The following is a 15,656-nucleotide window of genomic DNA, read 5'->3' on the forward strand; positions in this document are numbered from 1 at the left end:
AGGAACCCGGACGCCTTTGCCCAGGGCTCAAAGCACAGCAAAAGGCGACCCCACCCCCTCGGGCCAGGGTCTCAGACGCCGGGGCGCGGCCGGGCTCCGAGGCGACCTTCCCCGCGGGCGGGGCGCTCCCGCAGAGCTCCCATTTGTCACCTGGAATCTCCAAATCTCCACATCTCTGGGCCTTGCGGCCGTGGTGGCTGACCGCCGCCGGGGGCTCCGGGGACTGCCGCCGCGGCACCAGCCAGGCCTTTGTCCCCCATAGACGCGACCGGGTTAAAGAAGGACGGGTGCACGCAGCAGTCAGCATCGGGCAAAGGGAGCTGTGCCCAGGTGGAGGCCGAGAGCGGCCCTTGGGGCGAGGGGCTCCTTTCTCCACCGGCCTGTCCTGCGCCCCGGGGAGCCCCCCCCCCCGCAAAAGTCAAAGGACGTCGCCACCCAGCCGAAAAGTCGCCAGCCAGAGGCTGTCCAGCGATGGCCTCCCTGGCTGTATTTGCGAACACTCTGGGAACACCTGGAGGAGAGGACTACTATTCTCATCTGAGGCCCAAACAGAATGGGGGTGATAGCCGGGGAACAGAGCGGCCTCTTCTTCCGAGGCCGGGGTGGCGGCGGGGCCAGGGGCTGGGATGCGGCTGGGGGTGTCGGGAGGCCAAAGGTGAGGCGCCCAGGCTCCATCCCAGGAGGTGCGGGGATGCCCAGCCCGCCGCAGCCAGCGGGGCGCACTGGTGAGCCAGACAGGTAGGTGGCACTCAAAGCCAGCACACACACAAAAAAAAGGGAAGGCGCCGGCCCCAAGGGGCCTGGGCGGCCGCCGCCACCATAAAGCCCGCGGCGATATTGCGACCGGCGCCAGGTGAGTCATAGACAAAAGAGAGACGGCGAGCGGTTCGCCCCCCGTCCGCCCGCGCCGGGGTTACTCATTAACATCACTATATACAAATAAGATACACAGGAGATTAAAAAAAGGAGGAGGAGGAGGAAGGAGAGACCCGCGCGGCTGGCCGCACGTCGGAGCCCTGGCCCCAGCTGGGGGGGGGGGTGTAGGGACCAGGTACACCCCCAGGGGACGGAGGAAGAAACGCATGTTTGCCCTCCTGGGGGCCAGGTTATTTTCTCCCCAACTTGGGAACGTTCAGTCACCTACCACCACCAAGTCCCAGGGCCCAGAACCCGCCCCCGGGGGCTGCAGCCAACCGCCTAGGGCGCGCCCCTGGGAGTCTCCCTGCCCCAAGGGGTTGGTTGCTCAGACCCCCCCCAAAAGCCCCCAGGCCCTCGGAGCACCCCCCACTCTGATTGTCTTTCCGTTCGCCCCCCCCCAAGGCTCGGGAGAGGCCGTGGGGGTCCCCACGTGCCCAGCCCGAGATAGAAGAGGCTGCGCCCCCCTCCCCAAAAGGTCTCGACCCCGTCCTCTTCCAAGTACTGGACGAGGGAAAGAGGGGGAGGGGGCCCCGGGTCAGCCATTCTGGAGGCCTGTAGGTGACGGGGACCTGGGGCCGGGCTGGCGGGCTCCGGGGTGGGGGCGGGGGCCGCCAGGCCGGCTCCGGCTGGGTCTCTGCGTCCTGGGCCCCAAGGCGAGAGAAAGGCCTGGAGACCAGCCCTCCAGAAGCTTCCCGCGGCCCCCTCCCCTCGGAAGACCCCGGGACACCTCGGAGGAGAGACTGGGGGTGGGGACGGCCCCACCATTTTTTATTGAATGTTTCAAAGATAAAGGGAACTTCAAAGAGAAACTCTCCGCTCTGCCTAAGTCAGCTTGGAGAGCAGAGCCGGGTAGGGGAGGATGCCGGCCTCCCGGAGGCTCTTCCCGGGGAGAAAGTAAAATCTCCTCCCTGGAAATCGCCTCTGCTTTTACTGGGCCCTCCTTCCTGGGGACCCTGGGGCCGGGTGAGGTGGGCGGGGTGGGGAGAGAGGCCTTCAGTCTGGTCCGCTACAACCTGGAACAGGGCCTGGCTGCTTTGGGGGGACCCGGCTAGCCTTTTTCCATGCCAAGAGCACTGGTGGAGGAGATACTTTTTGCCTTGAATCCCCCAGATCGATGGCTTCAGAAGGGAGAGCGGGTTGAAAACTAAGAAAAAACGTTCCTAGCGCTCCAACTTTTTTTTTTTTTTTTCGGGTCAGATTCCTGTGGGCAAAGCCAACCGGGAGTAGGGGGGGGGCAAATCTTTTTCTATTAAAACGTTAAATATCTGCAATTCCTCTTCTTCCCAAATCCTAATCAGGCCCCTTTTGTCTTCCGTTTTGCTCCCTAATTTAGAGGAAAAGTATTTTCAGATTGCAGCGGCCAGGCTCCCTGCGCCGGAGTAAGGGACTTTTGTTTTTAGCTTTTGTAACTTGAGTGACATCTCATATTGGTTCGCTGGGGGCGGTCTTAAAAAGTTATTTAAAGGCGAAGGGCAAGAGCTAGTAGCCTGAGAAGAGACCGGATCCTTTCTGGTCGTCTCTACCTCCACAAGTTAGTTCTCAAAAAAAAAAAAAAAAAAAATAGCACTTAACACAAGGCCCAAAGACATTTCAATAAAAATTTATTGAATTTTCAGCGATGTTTTAAAGAGGGGGAAATACAGAAAACCAAAGAAGTCATCAACAACTATAACACAAAATAGACCTTCATGGATTATTTTTCCCCTCGTGTCTTTAAAACCATCTCTCAGCACCTGACTTTTAAGCTGTGAATATTTCTCTACACCCACCAATTCAAAACGCCATTAAGATTGATAACAGTAATAAATTCCACTGCGTTTGGAAGAGATCAGAGACTGGCAAACACAAGTGTGAAGGAAAAATCAGGAAGTCAAACCTCCTCAGCCTCTCCCCCACCCCAGCAATCTCAGAACGGCTCAGGGTGCTGTGCTGTACTCGAAGGGATTTAAAATGAAACCGGGAATTGCTAACCCCGTCCCAATCTAGGCTAAAATAGAGAACCGCACTTTCCTCCACTCTTGAACGGTAAAGAAAAAATAATAATTTTGCAGAAGACAAGTGTCTTGAAAGTCTGTAGGCGTCAATGCAGAAAGTCTCCTTTCTAGTGTGAGCGCTAATCCTATGACCTGGAAATACACCGACTCAGAGAAAAACAAGAAAAAAGAAGGAAAAAAAAAAAAGAAAAGAAAAACCTGACCGTCGCCGTCCTATTTACACAGAGCTATGTACAAAGTCAATAAATTAAAAGTTTCGATTTTCGAGCATTCATATTCTACCTATTTACAAGAGTTATCAAATAATTACATAAATACTTTGTCTAACACTCTTGCTTCTTTATTATTTTTAAACCCTGTTATTGCATATACAGGACAGAGCAAACTGCCAAGAGGGTCCATGAATCTTGCTACAGAGCTAGATAAAATAAATTCAGCTTGTTTTTCCCACCCCCCTTTTCTGTAAGCCCCCCTTTCCACACACATACAGTTTTTCTTGGGGCTACCAAGACTTGGGGGGGGGCACAAGATTGAGAGGATTAGGGATGGGGTTATGATGTTGTCTCTAAAAGCAAGCATTCAAAATTAAAAAAAAAAAACAGAAAAGAAACCCACAAATACACGGCTGTGGGACATGCAGGAAGAGAACCTACAGCGGCTCTTAAAACATCACAATATTAAAATGATATAATTTCCTTAATACAGGCTAAATAAGAATGACCCAGGGTCTCCTACCCCCAAACAGCGCTGCTGGGTAAAATTCATAGAGAACAGACACGCGCAAGTCACTGGGAAAAGTTCTCAATCATCACAGACAGAATGTCAAGGTATTCACTTGTCCTGTTTTTTTTTTTTTAATTTTTTTAATTCACTTCCACTTGACACATGAAGGGGAAAAAATATATATATATCTGAAAATCCACATCCAGAGAGATGCCTGTGGATACCTCCCTCACCCTGCTGGGCTCCCCTTTTCCTTCTGCGGTGAATTTCAAGCCCCAGCCTTGGGTTGGGGGGGCCACGGCTCTCCATTGAAGGTTTGAACTCACACCCTATATCGCTCAATGCAACCGGTGGTTTCTGAGCTCCCCCAATCCGAGCCAGATCCCGGATCTAGAAACCACAGCAAGATGCAGGGCCCGTCTCTAATACATTCTCTGGGGAGAGTCCGGCGGCCCTTCCCAGACACAGCGGCAAAGAGGGCAGCAGCCCCGAGGCTGGCCCCTGGTTTATTTTACGTCAAACAAAGTGCACTGCAGACTTGACCAGAACGAAGAGGCTCTCTGGGGAAGGGCTCAGGGAGACGAGCTGCGGGACCTGTCGGGCTTGGCTTCCAAGCCGCTGACCAGTCGCTGGATACTCTGGAGTTCGCTGGTGGCCGCCTCTTTCTCTGGGCAGAGTTTGGGCGACAGGGACACGGAGCCGGAGGACAGCGTGGAGGAGCGGCTGTTCAGTTCTGAGCCCGAGTCCACGGCCATGGAGGCCGGGCTGGAGGCCAGGGCGGCAGCCTTGCCGTCCAGGGGCCCCGCGGCCGGCGCCATCGCGGGCAGCGCCGTGGCCAGCAGGCTGCTGCTGTCGGGGACGGGCACCGGGATGGAGTAGGGGCTGTAGCGGAGGCGGGGACGCATGCTGTTCAGGCTGAGGAACGGGTGCCGGTGCACGGAGCTGGAGGCCGCTGCGGAGGAGGCCGCGGCCGCCGCGGCCATGTAGGTATAGGGGTAAGGAAAGAGGCTTCCGAAGGGAGACATGGCTAGGCCCTGGGGAGGGAAGAGAAATGGGTCAGGTCACTCGCAGGGCCGTGGGGAGGAGCCAGCCCTTCCCTCCCTCTGCAGGCTGCCTCCTGATCAAACCCTTGGTCTCTTTTCTTTTGGGGGCAGCGACACCCTGGGCAGAGATCCCTACGTCCCTGCATCTAGAAAGGGCATGCCATTCCATGCGATTGAGGACGGGCTGGGTGGAGAATCCACGGCAAACACCAGCCCAGAAGGCTCAGAAATGTGCCCAGCAGGCTCCCCTGCACCTGCTACACGGGACTCTAGATTCCTCCGCCCACCCACGAAGCCTGACATGATGGGGGAAACTGAGGCAGGCCTCCAGGATTCATTCACGCGGCTACTTGGTGGCAGAATTTAAAAGGCAGGGTCGAACGGTCTGGACCCTGGGCTTGAAGGGGCCATGGGCGTCGTCGGCCAGGGCCGGCCTTCGCCCACCTGTCACCAGCCACCTGTGCGGGTCTCCAGGAGAAACTGGAGCCAGCCAGGCCAGGAGTCGCCCCTTTCTCAGCTCACTCCCCCCAGAGAAGGGGAGCCGATCTGGTCTCCAGCCTCCAAGAGGGGAGACCAAAGAAAAGAGAGAGCCTGGCAGAAACCCCGCAACCTGCTCTGGGGAGTCCTTTCCTGACCACCCGCACCCAGCCCAGCTGTCTGAACAGCGGCCCCCAGCCTCTCCTGACAGCACCCAGGAATGCTCACACCATTAACCCTTCAGGGGTCCGGCTGGCCTGCTTGGGGATAGGGGGAAGAAGAGGTTTAAAATGGGAGCTAAGGCTGGAAGGTCACCTAGAAGTCACCCCCTTCCCCAGCCCTCGGTCCCCCTCTTGTCCAATTCCCGGGGGTTTGTGGGGGGCTGACTATGAGACTCTTCAAAGGGACATTCCAGCTTCTGAAGGTAAAATTTTTAAGACTTTGAGAAAGGGCCCCAAATAGGACAGCCTGGCCCAGCCCAGGATGCAGCTGTGTGACCCAGGACGAGTTACTCAGCCTCTCTGGACCTCACCCCTCCATCTGCACTGGGGACCTGGGGAAAGGGAATCAGATAAACTGAGTCAGAATGAACCCGGTACCTAGCAGACAGCCTGCCCCAGCAGGGTGGTTTCCACAGCTACTCTGTGGGCCCCAGACTCGAGGATGCCCTTTTTCAAGGGCTTTGCTGAGGGTGGGGCAAGGTCATAATGACTCAGATAAACCTTGCACGGGGTAATGGGTCGATTAAAATCACAATAGGCGACTCTGGCTATTCTGGGTGGCTATTCTTTAAGGCCTGGGGCCAGGAGGGGGGGATGGACGAGGGCCTGGGGTGAAGAGGAGGTGGGGAGGGGCGGGGCGCATACCTGCGAGGCCAGGACGTGCTGCTGGAGGTGGAAGGGGAGAGTGGCCGCCGAGGCCCCGGACAGTCCCTGCGCGGCGGCCGCAGAGGCCATGGCAGAGGAATCCAGGCCCGAGACGCCGGTGGAGGCGCCGGACACGGTGGCCAGCAGGGGCCCCATGCCCGCCGCCATGCTGGAGAAGGCACCGCCCATGGCGAATTGGCCGGGATGCAGGAAGAGCGGGTGCCCATTGAAGAACTGCTGGCCGGCCAGGCCGGGGGCAAAGCCCAGGCCGGGCAGGGGGCCCTGGGCCAGGTGTGCGGCCGCCTCGGTCTGCACGCTGAGGGGCGCGAAGGCCTCCTTGCCGGCCAGCGCGCGCGCCTCCTCGGTCTTGGCTGCGCCCTCGCGGCCCGGGCTGCGGCGATCGTCGGGGCCGAGGCCGCGGGTGCTGGATGAGATGGTGGCCGGGCTGTGCCGCGAGTCCGGGGACGCCTTGTCCAGCCGCCCGCTGTCCCGGGGCCGGCCGCCGGGCTCTGCCGTGAAGAGGTGTGCCTTGACGGCCGGGCTGCCCTTGTCCCGGTCGCGGCCCGCCTCCTCCAGGGTGGTGGTGGAGATCTTGGCCGTGTCGCAGGCCTCGGGGCCGTGGTCCTCCTTGCTTTCGGCCTCGGTGTCACTCTCGGCCTCGCTGGGACACAGATCTAGCCCGGGAGGAGAAAAATGGAGCCAGGCAGAAGGGCGTTAGCCGCACACTGCACAGACCAGCGCAGGCCCAAGTCCCCCAAACCCCCCAGCTCAGCCGCTTATTGGCTGGGACGAGCACCTTCACCTCCCCTGGGTCTCAGTCTCCCCATCTGCAAAATGGCTATCTAATCGCGACTAAAAAGTCATTCAATCCAACTCAACCCTGGCTCCCCCCAAACCCACAACTCTCATTATAATGAATTTTACTACCAACATGCACCCGGCGGGTTCCTACTGGGGGAGTCAGACCTTTTTCTTTCAATTGCAAATTAATTTTTTAAAAATAATTTTAAAAAGTGATCTTAAGGATGCCTTGCTGGCAGGCTCTCCAAGGACCTACGCGAATCTTGGTTTTGTGGATAAAGGAGATGGAGACCTTCCACAAATTTGAGGATTCACTTTGTGGGGGGAACTCCTGTTGGGGAGAGAGAACCCCACAGCTGGACTGGGAAGGGGAGATGCAAAGACCCCTCCCCCAACCAGGCTCCAAGCAGCGAGGGGGCCACACAATGGGGCATTCTTTTTGTTTTCTTCTGACCCCACCCTCTGTGGGTGCCCTACCAGGAAAAAAAAGGGGGGGTCCTATTTTATGTGTAAAGTGTAAATGGACCAAAGACATATAAAGGGCTTCCATTTTATTTCATTTAGAAACAGGTTTCTTTCTGTTGAGAGAGAGAGAGAGAGAGAGAGAGAGAGAGAGAGAGAGAGAGAGAATGCATATCTTTCCAAATAAACAGTGCTCACTCTTGAAACACAGAAACCTGAGGGTTTGAAACATCTCTCCCACCCCACAGCGGACCCCGAGCTCCACCGCCGCCCCCAGCTGGAGGTTTCTGAAGCCCCCCTTTCCCGTCCCAGGTGTCAAAGTGACCTTTGCCTGCACCCCAGCTGCCCCTGGTACAACCTACACTCAGCAGCTGAAGACATCTTGGTTGGAGAAGAGAGTGGAAAGGGAAAAGAGGTAAACTGAGGCTCGGGGAGAGAAAGGGAGGGGGGAGGGGCAGGGGCACGTGCCATCGTAGGTCCTGCACTGCGCACACAACACACCAAGCCAGATAAGGGTTGGGGAAGGCATTCTGAGCTCTGTGGACGACGTTGGTGTGTACAGGGGGGAGACACCTGCTACCTTGTGGAACTTTGACTCCCACTCACGGGTGTCCACCAGGACCTACTGCTTCTAGGGGGCGAGTCTCCTGGACAGCGTCTTTGGTCCCCAACTGTGCCAGGCTGGGGTGACCTGCAGTGCGGGCGGCAGGCTCACCTTTGAGGTTCGACGTCCCTACGGTGGACACCGCTGGCGAGGAGGCCTGCGCAAAGCAGCTGAAGGCCGCCTGCTCGCTGGAGGACTCATCGGAGGTGCCGGTCTCCTTCTTGTGTCTCTCCTCAAATACCCGCATGGACTGCAGGGTGAGCTGTTTTCTGGGGCAGAAGACCACACTCAGCGTTACAAAGTGTGACATTGCCTGTCTTGTGTGTGTGTGTGTGTGTGCGCGTGCGTGCATACTGAGACCCCAGTACTGTTTTGTTTTTTTGGCCATACTGGGGATAGAACCCAGGGACATTCTACCTCTGAGCTACACCCCCCAGCCCTATATTTTAGTCTTTATTTTGAAACAGGTTCTCACTGAGTTGCAAAGGGCCTCACTAAGTAGCTGAGTCTGGCCTCGAACTGTGATCCTCCGGTCTCAGCCTCCTGAATGCTGGGATGACAAGCGTGCTCCCCAGGCCCGGCTGCACCTTTCTTGACCCTCTAACTGGGATGGAGACTGTGGCCCCAACTGGGGCCGTGGGGGTAAAGACTTTGGTTGCATTTATCCAAGAACAAGGTTTTGGTAGAGATGAACAGTTGCCTGGGCTCTGAACCTTTATTTTAAAACAGGAGGATAGGAATCTGGGCGTGGTGGGGCAAGTTGGTAATCATAGGACTTGGGAGGCTGAGACAGGAAGATTGCAGGTTCCAGGCCAGCCTCAGAAGGTAGTAAGACTCTCAACCACCTAGCAAGACCCTGTTTCAAAAGGAAAGATAAAAAGGGCTTGGGGGGTGTAGCTCAGAGGTAGAATGCCCCCCTGGTTTCAGCCCCTAGTAACACACACACACACACACACACACACACACACCCCATGAAGAGCCAGGCTAGAGGTAGCCAGAGAGCCAAACTGTTGGCCTCGTGAAGGGAGGGAACCCAGTGTCCAGACCCAGGGAACATAGTAATCTGTGCCTGGATTCCCTGCTCCTGGCCGGTTGCTAAGGCTGGGGGGAAGTGGCCAGTTCACGGTTCACTGTACTGGAATCATTTTGCCAACACATTAATTGGAGTGAAAATGTATTTAGATGTTAGCAGTTATTTTTTAAGGCTTGCCCCCAAGGGGACAGATTAAAAATTGGGGGGGGGGGGTAATTTTTCTGGTTTTGAAAAGAAAAAAAAAATCTTTGAAACCTGGGATGGAGCTGGAAGACCTATTTCCATATAGTTCCCAGCTGTCTACTTTTAAGGCCGAATGATTCTTGTGCCCATGAAGGAGGAAGGGAGCCATAGATTTCTCAAGAGGCCCCAGCTCTGTCTTGATGGTATTTGGAAGAAGAGACTGGAAAAATTCCAAAGCGTTTTGTGAATGGCTTGGTTGGTCCTTTCCTGGGACCTGCTACATTATTAGCAGTCAAGAGGTACCCATATATATACACACATGTACAATTATCTGTTATCCCTGACAGTTTGCTTCCAGAGATAACTATGGTATAGCCTATTTCATTTCCTAAAAGCGTACATGTATGTAGCAGTTCTCTATGTACATGGACAAAGGGTGGGGGTCATCCAGTATTTCCCACCCGCCCCACATATAACACTGTAATGTTCATTCAACCCTAGAAAAGCATTTTCCCCCTAAATCGCCCCCAAGAAACAAATAATTATCCTTAAACTCACCTTTTTTCCCTCCTGCCATTTCCAGTGTCCCGAAAACCTTTTGCGAACGGGTTGTTGTCTATTTTTAACTGGGTTATCTAGAAAAGGAGCAGAAGCAGGGCAGAGAGGTTGGTCTCACTGTCTAGAATGTCGTGGGGGGCTTCCCCCAATCGGGCAGTCTCCTGAGAGGCTGAAGGTCAAGGGAGGTCACGCGGGGGTCCACCAGGTGAAACAGGAAGGGGGTGGGTAGAGAAACCCCTACATCCCACAGGAGGGAAACCCAGGATTCCCAGGCTGAAGGTGCCCAAGACATTTTTCCTTTGGACGGCTTGGGCTTAGACATGGAAACATCTTTGACATTGTCAAGACGGACAACCTGGGGATCTTAAAAAATTATGCTTTCGTTTTGACTTTTTTTTAATGCAGTGCAATTAATCATAAAATATGTTGAGGTCTACTCCGCTGCCTGCACACACACACACACACACACACACACACACACACACACACACACACATGCACGCGCACACACGCACACCACGCACTGCAACTTTTTCCCTGAGTTTCATAAAATGATTTATGGAGTTCCTCTACCCTGTCCCGGGGTGAGTTTTGTTGTTTTATTTGTTGGTTGTTTGGTTGTTTGGGGGTTTTCTGCTGGGACTGGGTGGTGGTGGTGGTGGTTTGAGAAATCACACTGTTGGCAATTAGAGATCTAAAAAGGCCCCTTGACCACTGGAAATATTTGTTCTCATTTCTAGGCTCTGCTTTGCCATTAGGTGGAGAAGCCCCCCCCCCCCGCCTCTTTGTCTGATAAAATTGCTACATTTTATTATTATACTAACAACTTTGTTTCCACAGGGTTCCAGGCCTGGAAGAAGCCCAAGAAGCAGCTAGGAGGAATGATCCTTTGCTTCTAGACCTCTTACTTTGCTGGTATTGGGGGGGGGGGGTTATGCACACTCAGAGGGAAAGGAGCCCCCCTCGGTTGGATTTTTGTCCTTGAAATAAGTTTCGGGATGCTAGGCTTCTGCAGACAACAGGCATGAATAGGTAATGCTCTCAGCCCCAGGCTGAGCACATCCATCCAGGGCACGCGTGCGCGCGCGCGCGTGCACACACACACACACACACACACACAGTGACAGAGTTTGAAATGCAGGATGTCACCAGGTGTCCTGAGGCCTAAGACTCAGGAGTTCAAGAACACAGAGTCCTCAGACACCCCCCACCCACCCTGTCCACATTACTGCGGCACCCGTGACCTTCAGACCCCCAGAACTGGAGAAACCAGCACTGCCCCTTGGGGAAGGTTCCCAGTCCCCAGTCTCTGGCCCAAGGGACAAAAACTTCCAAAAATGAAGCCCTGACTTTCGCTACCTCAAATTAAAAGTCTTCATCAGTGGGACCCTCGGATCAGGGTAGGGTTTTTACACACACACACACACACACACACACACACACACACACACACCATAAAAACACAGCAGCATAAAAGGTAATAAAAACCAGACCAGCTACTCAGGATTTCTGGCTAGAGGAGAAAAGCTGGCCTCCCCCAAGAATCTCCTCCCAGCATCCCAAATGGCTCTGCCTTCCATGTTTCCCGGGTCCCTTTCAAACCTGATTTCTGGATCCTTCTTTTTAAAGGGGAAGAGGAAGAGCCTTGAAATAAAGACGCGAGCCCCCCCACCCCCGTGTATGGGGGGGTGGTAAAGGGTGGGGTCGAATGTGGTCCCGAGGCCAGGCCACTGTGGTTCTAGGAGCTTCTTTCTAGTTGACTAAAATCAGCTTAGCCTTGTTTCAGCTGAGCACCGGCTCCGTACCTGGGGCAGAATCCCCTAGCTCTGAGGACTTGCTTGGGCCTCTTTCTCCCAAACGCAACACCAACACGGAAGATCAAATCACAGAAGGAAATGGGCACGACTCCCTCTCCTCCATTCCCATCCTCACCCCATCGAAAGCAACATCGAAGGGTGGGGGAGAAGCATCAAGGTGCCCAAGAAAAGCAGCCCCTTGGGTTACCTTATCGTTCTGGTATGCGGTAACAGCGATGAATTCGGTCTCGGGGAACAAGTATGTTCGAAATGTGCTGTACGGAAGCTTCAGGATGTCATTGGCTCTGACGATATGAAACCGGGGCTGGTATTTATGCATGGAGTTCAGTATGGTCTGCAGGAGCAGAAAAGAGAGACCTATTTTTAAAAAGAGGGGTTCCGCAGGACAAGATGGGATCTTAGGACCCCTGCCAGGCCAGGCTGACATCTTTCCCCACCTCCGCCAGAGGACCAGCCCACCTCCTCTGAGCACAATCGGGGTACTTTTTGCTCCACAGACCTTCTGCAGAATCCAAATCGCTCCTCGGTTTCCAGAGGGTCCCGCCCACCCTCACCATCTAAAAGGTTTGTCCCGTACCTCGAACCCTAGCCTACCTGAGTCCCAAAACTATAATTCCCCTGCCAGGTTGCGTGATCGCTTGGGAAGGCCAATGTCTTAAAAGATAGAGAAAAACATGCATTTTAATTTACAAAATGATTCAGTACTTTAAGTGCCCACTAATTGAGGAGCCCAATCCACTTAAAACCCTGAAAGGCTGAACTCCAGAGAGGAATATTTATGCCCTAATCAAATCAAGGGCTTTAAACGCAATTCCTGCCCGAGGAAGATATCCGCGCCCTTCACATCTTCCTGGGCCTAATCTTTCTGCTTATTCCTCGCTTATCACTTTGTTTATTTTATTGAAATGTTGGGGAGGGGCGGTGGAACAGGCAAAAGGTCGCCCGGGCTGACTTTTACAAGCAACCCAAGTCTTTTAGAAGTTTCTAAGTACCCTCTCCCCGAACCCACATATAGACTCCCAACACACGTACACACACACACCTATTGTACTGAAGATCTAAGCCTCCTTCCTAATAAACCTGACATTCACCTTAGCTCAATTCACTTTTAAGTAAAAGAAAACAATGTCGCCCCCCCCAAAAAAAAAGTATTCAACCCCCTGGAGCCAACCTAGTCCAAGTTTAGAAACGTGAACTCTCTCCCAAGAAATAACATGGCTGGCTTCAAAAGAGAAACGCAATGTTTGAGGACAAAACAAATCCTTCCCGAAAACATCTCTCTGAAATTGATTTCACCCTCAGTGATTGGTTTTGAAACGTCGCTATCAAATAAAAATATCTACGCGGCCCCTGGAATCGCTAAAGCCCACAGCCGGGCCGGGACGTTCCCTCTTTCCCACAGGCTGTTAGATCGGCAGGCCTCCTAGTACGCAGAAACACCCCAGAATCCTCCCTCCGGCTCGGTAACAATTGATTGCTAGGCTTTAGTGACCTCTGGGAGCAAAGGAGGTGTCCCAGTGAAGACTCGGGAACTTATAAGGAACGAAGAAATATTGCTTTAGACAGAAAAAAAATTTTTTTACAGAAGTGCGCAAAGACACTTACAAATCCATGCTTGTCTGAAATATTGTTGGTAAGTTTCAGCTTGTGGAACGTGACGACCTTGGACATCCACTGCTCCCCGGTGGCCGGGCTGTCGGGGTGAATGTACATTCTCTTTGGCATTTCGGGGTCAGCCTTGCCGGCCACCATCCACCGAGAGTTGTGAAATTTATATCTACAGTCATCAGCGGCTATAATGTCCATCAGTAAAATATACTTGGCCTTTTTATCCAGCCCGGAACATCTCACTTTAAACGGGGGGAACATTCGCCTATAAGAGGAGAAGTGGAAAGAAGAGAAAAAGAAATCGCTCGGAATCTTGATTCGGGCTTCCTATTTAAATATTTAAGTATTTAAACACACTTCAAAACTTTCGACTGTGACTGACGAGCTTATATTTTTCAGAGTAAGGGAGAGCAGGGTGCCAGAGGGGTTTCTTCTGCTTAGGAAGTATTCCATCGGCTCGATTTCTGTATATTTAAATAATCTCAAGATCCGAAACAAATGAATTACGGACGGGCATCTCTCTACGTTTGTTTGATTATTTTTTTTTAAAAGAAAATCACCACTGTATGACTGTGGAGATTGCCCTCTGTACAGAGAAATCCTTGTCTACGTCTTTTTTCCCTGTGTGCATTTAGTTGTGAGGACTTCAGTGCAGGGTTCTAGCTAGAGTTTTCCACCACTCATCGAAGAAAGAATGTTCAACTTATCAAGGAAATAAAATGTCAAGTTGTACTGGGCTTCATAGAGTACTCAGAACGAACCGTGCAAATTAGGGTTCACTCCCGGGGCCTGGTAGACCATCTTGGGCATTGAGTTCTTAGCCATATTCCCACCACCCCCACCCCATTCCTTAGCCCACTCCCAAACTCCAAGAGCAAGCCACCAAATTTCTGCTTAATTTCACACACACACAAATTGTTGACAGTGTGTACTTTTGACTTAAAAGGAAACACTTAGCCCCGAAGACTTCTTAGATGTCTAGTGGCTTTGAGGAGGAGTTTATGCTAAACTTTGCCCTCGTTTAGCTTGGAAGGAGACCCAAAACTAGAGAAAGCAAGAGGGAAGTTTGATTTACTATATCCTTGCAACTGGATGTCCTGATAGGTTCCAATGCTTAAAGAAAAATCAGGGCTTTCAAAAAGATGGCCCTAGAACCTCCTCGTGGAGGTTCGGTTCCGTCAAAGACCTGGAGACGGTCTTGTAAAATGTGATTTATAACAACATTCGTGGCCGTGCGCGGGCGTGCACACACACACAAAAGCAGTGTATTGAATGGATATCCTGCCCGGCTCCTGAGGTCTGCAAACATAATCTTAATTATCCAAAGTTGCCTGCTGAACTCTCCCTCGGGTTACAGACGCCAAGTGGCCTGGGTAAATAAACCCAACCTTCGGTCCTCCCATTTCTCTCCGAGCCTGGCTGTGAGGTACAAGCTCCCTAGCCTGAAGGGCAGAAGACGGGGTGAAACTGAGACCTTATAGGCCTCCCCTCTGCACACAAAAGAAAGGGGCTTTCAGGCGCTCTCCAGGAGGGCAAAATGTAACAGATAAAAACATCAACAAAGAAAGAAAGGCGTGAAAACCGAACTTCCTACATAAGCCAGCGGCTAGTCGGCTTCCTACAGGTTTGCAAACATTCTATTGAAACATTGTATCTAGTCAGGTAAACATTCTATCAGTAAGGAGCCCGGGATACATTTCTCAGTAAGACAGACCCGGGGGACGCCCAGGTAAGCTGAAATTTCCCGGCCCTGGGGCAGGCAGGGCCGAGGAACCTCCCTGCACATTTTCCTAAGAGCAAAGTTTTCGTCCAAGCCGTAACAACCGGCAGGCGTCGGCTCTGGGCGCAGAGAGATAAAGGAAGGGGGAAACCTCTGCTGCCTGGGGGAGGGCGCCGGCTTACCTTCCCGACTTGGTAATGACCATCTCGGTGCCCCGCTTGTGGAATTGATCCCACAGGTCCTTGGCCTCCAGGTGCACCTTGGGGTCGTCCTCCACCTCTTCCTCGGGCTCCAGGGTCTTCAGGGGTCTCAGATGCGCCTGGGGCCCCAGGGACGAGAAAGGGATGGCGGTCTCGGCGGCGCCCACCAACTGATCCATGATGGGCTTGGCCAGCGCGCCGGGCAGCGACAGCGCGGCGGCCCCGTTGGGAGGTAGCGTCAGCGCGGGGAAGAAGGGCGGCTGGTGACCCAGCACCGCGCTCATGGCGAAGTCCGGTGCCCGGTGAGGTAGAAAGGGATGGTACGCCATGCTCGTCCCAGGAATGACCGGATCTCTCATGGAGAGTCTCATCCACTCCGGGCGGGGACAAGTCCGCAGCTGCAGTCTCGCTTTTTCGCTTTGTCTATGTTTTTTTTTTTTTCTTTCTTTCAACAGCAGCGCATAGTTTTTTGTTTTCTTTTTAAAGGCAAAAAAAAAAAAATTTTTTTTTAAAGGCAGGAAAGGAAGAAATCGCGACTAAAGCTCTTCAAAGGAATGGAGGAAGTTTTCTTTCGGGGAGGGGAATGCCGCCTTTAAAGAGGACGAGGCGACCGGGCTGCGGACATAGTCGCTGGGGCGGCTGCTCCTCG

General features: G+C 53.3%; 1 protein-coding gene across 2 annotated transcripts; it reads right to left on the bottom strand.

Annotated features, from left to right (window-relative positions):
* Positions 1 to 4,207: 4,207 nt before the first annotated feature.
* TBX3 (T-box transcription factor 3) lies at positions 4,208 to 15,378 on the bottom strand (the record flags this gene model as incomplete). 2 transcript variants are annotated; one of them, XM_080717899.1, is made up of 8 exons in its annotated part: positions 4,208 to 4,669; positions 6,022 to 6,695; positions 8,000 to 8,157; positions 9,663 to 9,739; positions 11,667 to 11,813; positions 12,074 to 12,133; positions 13,085 to 13,352; positions 14,990 to 15,378. In XM_080717899.1, the coding sequence occupies 8 exons, from the start codon at positions 15,376 to 15,378 to the stop codon at positions 4,208 to 4,210; spliced, it is 2,235 nt and encodes a 744-aa protein (XP_080574025.1). The 2 variants fall into 2 exon arrangements, with proteins under 2 accessions (XP_080574025.1, XP_080574026.1); XM_080717900.1 differs by lacking the exon at positions 12,074 to 12,133.
* Positions 15,379 to 15,656: the final 278 nt, after the last annotated feature.

The sequence above is a fragment of the Muscardinus avellanarius genome (assembly GCF_963383645.1).
Source record: "Muscardinus avellanarius genome assembly, chromosome: 21".
In the NCBI taxonomy this organism is placed as follows: Eukaryota; Metazoa; Chordata; class Mammalia; order Rodentia; family Gliridae; genus Muscardinus; species Muscardinus avellanarius.